The sequence below is a fragment of the Myzus persicae genome, unplaced genomic scaffold (genome assembly GCF_001856785.1).
Source record: "Myzus persicae strain clone G006 unplaced genomic scaffold, MPER_G0061.0, whole genome shotgun sequence".
Lineage (NCBI taxonomy): Eukaryota > Metazoa > Arthropoda > Insecta > Hemiptera > Aphididae > Myzus > Myzus persicae.
Genome location: NW_019104159.1, coordinates 33,982 through 38,303, shown reverse-complemented (window position 1 = coordinate 38,303; position 4,322 = coordinate 33,982). Strand labels below are relative to the sequence as shown.

Here is a 4,322-nt window from a genome sequence, read left to right as displayed (position 1 = left end):
TAGAGGATTATAAAACCAGTGAATGTTTTGCTGAAATTTGGTCGGATATAAATAAATTTGCAACAGTCAATAATATATCTATTGAAAATCCATTCCGAGGTATACTTTAATTAATTGATTACTTAACTATGTTTTTAATAAAAATTATTATTGTATTAATTATATTTTAATTTAAAATTTAGGAAATAAAAGAAATAGGAAAGAACCAAATGATCTTAAAAATTTCATTGTCACTGCTAGCACTAGTGCACAGTACACAGAACCTACACAAAGCAATGTACAGACAACTGAAGATTTCTACAGAATAAATGCGTACTATGTGATTCTTGACACACTAGTTACAAAGTTAAAAGAAAGATTTTCGAATGATAGTTTACAAATGGGCATATCTGTTGATAATTTTTTTCAACTAAAATTTGAAGAAAGTCAATTTTTTATTGATCATTATCAAGTAAATCTTCAGTTTTTAGTTTTATTATAAAAGTAATTAGTACATTTTAACTGTTTTCAGGGATTATTGGATTTATCGAAATTCAATATTCAGTCAGAGATGACCGTAGCAAAAAACATCATCTTGCAATCAGGAAATGAAATAAATTATAATACAATAAAACAAAATATTTCTAAAAGTGTGTTTCCCAACTTATACAAGCTTCTACAGGTAGCCATAACTATACCAATCAGCTCGGCTACATGTGAGCGAAGCTTTTCTGCAATGCGCAAAGTCAAGACATGGCTACGCACGAGTATGCTGCAAGAAAAATTTAATAACTCTTCAATATTGCGTACATTGAAAAAGATATCAATATTAATATTGAGAAAGTTATTGATATATTTGCTAATAAAAATAGATTTATTGTATTAAAATAATAAAATATTTATTATATTATAAATTAATAATTTTTAAAGTGCATAATATTATATAGTTAGTAATTCATATTTAGTATTAGTAGTTTTGTAATTTAGTAATTTAATAGTTGATGCGTACTGAAGAGTGAAAGCATGATAGATATTAGAGTGGGGGTGTGGGGACAAAGCCCCCACGGCTTACTTTGCAAAGCAACATGTAAGCCCCCCCTCAAATTTGATCAAATCTCCGCCTATGAAATAAATGGAACATTTAGTTTGTAATACAATAATTAGGAACAACTAGGAAACAACTTTTTATGAACATTGCTTATTTCACTCTCCGGAACTGAATATTTTTCAGTTTATTTCATACACTCAAATTTAAATTTGAGATTAGGTAAGGTTGTTATAAGTTTTTAAAGTTAGAACAAGTGTAGTTAAATGATGATGGGCTACCTAAATCTTCATAATATACTCTGCTTAATAAAAATAAGCCATCAATATTTTCCTTCAGAGATTATGCACTACCATGTTTAAAATTTGAAATATATGTCTCATTTAATGAGTAATGTTATATAATTACACCGAAAAAATGAGCTGCACTTAACAAACATGTGACGTGTCAACTTCTTACGATTAAAATCACAATAGTCAAAAAAAATTGTTGTTTAATTTGTTAATGTATATTTCTTAAAAGTTAAGTAAAATTATTTCATTGAATTATAAACTGTTTTTAATTTAGTTTTAAGGAACGGTTAAAAATAAAAAGAGGTATTCATAATAGCAAAGATAATCAATATTAGATGTAATAATTTCAATTCTAAGCTTATGCATTTTTATAATTTTAAATTAAAGAATAAGAACTATAATAAAATAAAAAAATTAAAATTAGAATTAAAAAAATAGTATTTTTTTTTTTATTCCAGGTTGCAAAATCTTTAGTATTTTTTTGTTATAAGTATTTCAATTTCAAATTTGGACATTATTTAAACGTGCATATAATTTTATAGTCAACAATTTATGGCGATGGACTCCAATTTTGAAAAAGAAAATTCTAATTAATAGTTGTAGATCTACTGTAACCAAAAAATATAAGACTTATATTATAAGTAATACATGAGCATTATAGACATTATAAGTTCAAATTCAAACAAAATTTAAATATTTAGGGTACATTATTATATTTTATTCAGATATTGACAATTTTAAATGCAATTTTTTCTCAAAAATATATTTTACCTACTGTAATAACTATTGATGGTATTATAGTAAAACAAATTACTTTAACAGTAATACTATAAAGTTTATTTTATTTGCGGGGGAAACATTTCTCCAGCCCCACCCATGGTCGGAATTTACTTTAGATAAAAGATAAGATAACATATTTTTTATCTAGATAGACAACAGATAATTTTACCCTTTTTAGGCTTTTTAAGACTTCATCAATTAAATTATAATGTTTATATACATATTTATAATTTTATAATTAATATTTTTTATTATTAAAACGTAAATTATTAATTAGGTGGTTATACTTGAGTTAACAATTAGATATAAGTTCGTGTTTACGAATAATTACAAATTGGTGACTGATTTGTAAAACCTCAAGTTACCTCAAGTCAGTAGCCAACTTTTTCTATACAATTATATTAACTAAAAACAAAAATAATTAAGTAACTGAATGTTTTTTTTTAACTTTATTATAAAGTCTATAATATAATATTATCTTCAACATATTATACGAATGAATAAAACTTTATTTAATACTTTTTAAATTACAAACAATTTATTATGTATAGTTTTTTGGTTTTTGAAAAAAATTTTGAGCACTATAATAGGCAGTTTTGTGTACATTATAACTTTAAATTTACCTTAATAATAATTGATTAAAACCATTAGTTATATAAATAAAAGATAAGATAACCTCTTTTTCATCAGATAATTATTCACTTTTTTAGGATTTTTAAGACATCATTAATTAGATTATAATGTATACGCGTCATATCTATAATTTTATAATTAATATAATTTATTATTTCACACAAAAATTCCTTGTAGATGAAATTAATAAATTTGTTATCTGCAATAATTATATTGTTTTTATAGCATTAAATCGTGCCATTAATTCTTTAAACAATAAAATGTTGTGTTGATAATTTACAATGTCAAATATATTAATATAAAGCCGTAAACGTCCAACTTGCACGATACAAATTTATTAATTTCATCTACAAGGAATTTTTGTGTGAAATAATAAATTATATTAATTATAAAATTATAGATATGACGTGTATACATTATAATCTAATTAATTGGGCATTAGTTTTGCCAGGTTTTGGGTGACTTTACCAGCTTTTGCCACAACTGCTTTTGCATGTGTTATAAACGACCACTTGCTGTCAAGCTGCAGCCCAAGGTATGTCAAGCTCTCGAAAGTGGTCACTTGGTGACCACGGATGGTGATGCGCATGTCGTTATGCGTTCTGGTGTTTGTTACTATCATGGCTTCACATTTCTGAAGTACGAGTTGTAATCCTGTCTTGGTTAGCCGTTCCTTGACTCCATTGGCTGAAATGGTCAGCAGTTGTTCCAGCTGGACACTGTCTCTGGCTTCAGCCACAATGGCGACGTCGTCTGCAAATGCGAGGAACTTGACCCCAGTGGGGAGTATAGTCCTCAGGAGCCCGTCGTACAATATGTTCCACAAGGTTGGTCCGAGGACCGAACCTTGTGGGACTCAGCATGTTACTTCAATCTCTGTGGTGCCCTCATCTCCTGTTTCGATTAGTAGTCTGCGGTTGTCTAGGTAACTGCTGATCATTTGCTGCAGGTACTCAGGAACATCTTTCTCGTGTATTGCCTTCATAATCGCATCCCAGGGGGTGGAATTGAAGGCATTTTTGATGTCCATCGTGAGGACGCCTACTTTTGACCTTGTTGTCTTGATAGTAGCCCTCAACGCCTTCAGTGCGTCCGTTGTTGATCGGCCCTTACGGAAACCAAATTGCATATCGTCCAGGCCCCCGGTATTATTTAGGTGGTACCGCAATCGGGTGTCCAGGATTTTTTCAAACAGCTTTCCCAAGCAGTCCAGTAGGCATAGGGGTCTGTAGGATGATGGTTCGCCAAGGGGTTTGTCATAAGAAAACCGGTTTTGACCGTGGCCGCCTGGTATGTTCTCTTTTGAAACAGGGTATACGTTATGAGCCCCCAAGCCCCTCCCTTCCACCAGCTCGACACGTGTACCAAGCCCCTGTACACCACCCTCCCCTCATCGCCATACGCTTGAAACGCTTTCGAGCGAAAATCCATCATCTGGACGCCTCGGACGTTTTCAACGTAACCGTTCAGTTCAGATTATAACACCATCGAGACATGTATGCATAAAAGTATTTTTCTAAATAGAATTTTCTGCCGTACATAGTCACAAATATAACCGATTAATAGGTGAGAGAGACTTTTTCTCAAAGACG

General features: G+C 30.3%; 2 protein-coding genes across 2 annotated transcripts in view; both read left to right on the top strand.

Annotated features, from left to right (window-relative positions):
- Positions 1–308, top strand: part of LOC111039469 — a 1,863-nt gene extending 1,555 nt beyond the window's left edge. Inside the window, exon 2 of the mRNA XM_022323010.1 lies at positions 183–308. Within this exon, the coding sequence (XP_022178702.1) occupies positions 183–308 (126 nt within the window). The remainder of the gene's footprint in view (positions 1–182) is intronic.
- On the top strand, positions 115–3,002 carry LOC111039468. The gene is made up of 3 exons (XM_022323009.1): positions 115–451; positions 512–785; positions 2,956–3,002. The coding sequence occupies exons 1-3, from the start codon at positions 380–382 to the stop codon at positions 3,000–3,002; spliced, it is 393 nt and encodes a 130-aa protein (XP_022178701.1). The 5' UTR covers positions 115–379.
- The last annotated feature ends 1,320 nt before the right edge of the window (positions 3,003–4,322 follow it).

Coding starts and splice junctions, on each gene's coding strand:
- LOC111039468 (XM_022323009.1), top strand. CDS start 380: ATGGGCATATCTGTTGATAATTTTTTTCAACTAAAATTTGAAGAAAGT. Junction 452..511: donor TTTTTATTGATCATTATCAA/GTAAATCTTCAG, acceptor AACTGTTTTCAG/GGATTATTGGATTTATCGAA. Junction 786..2,955: donor TAATAACTCTTCAATATTGC/GTACATTGAAAA, acceptor TTGTTTTTATAG/CATTAAATCGTGCCATTAAT.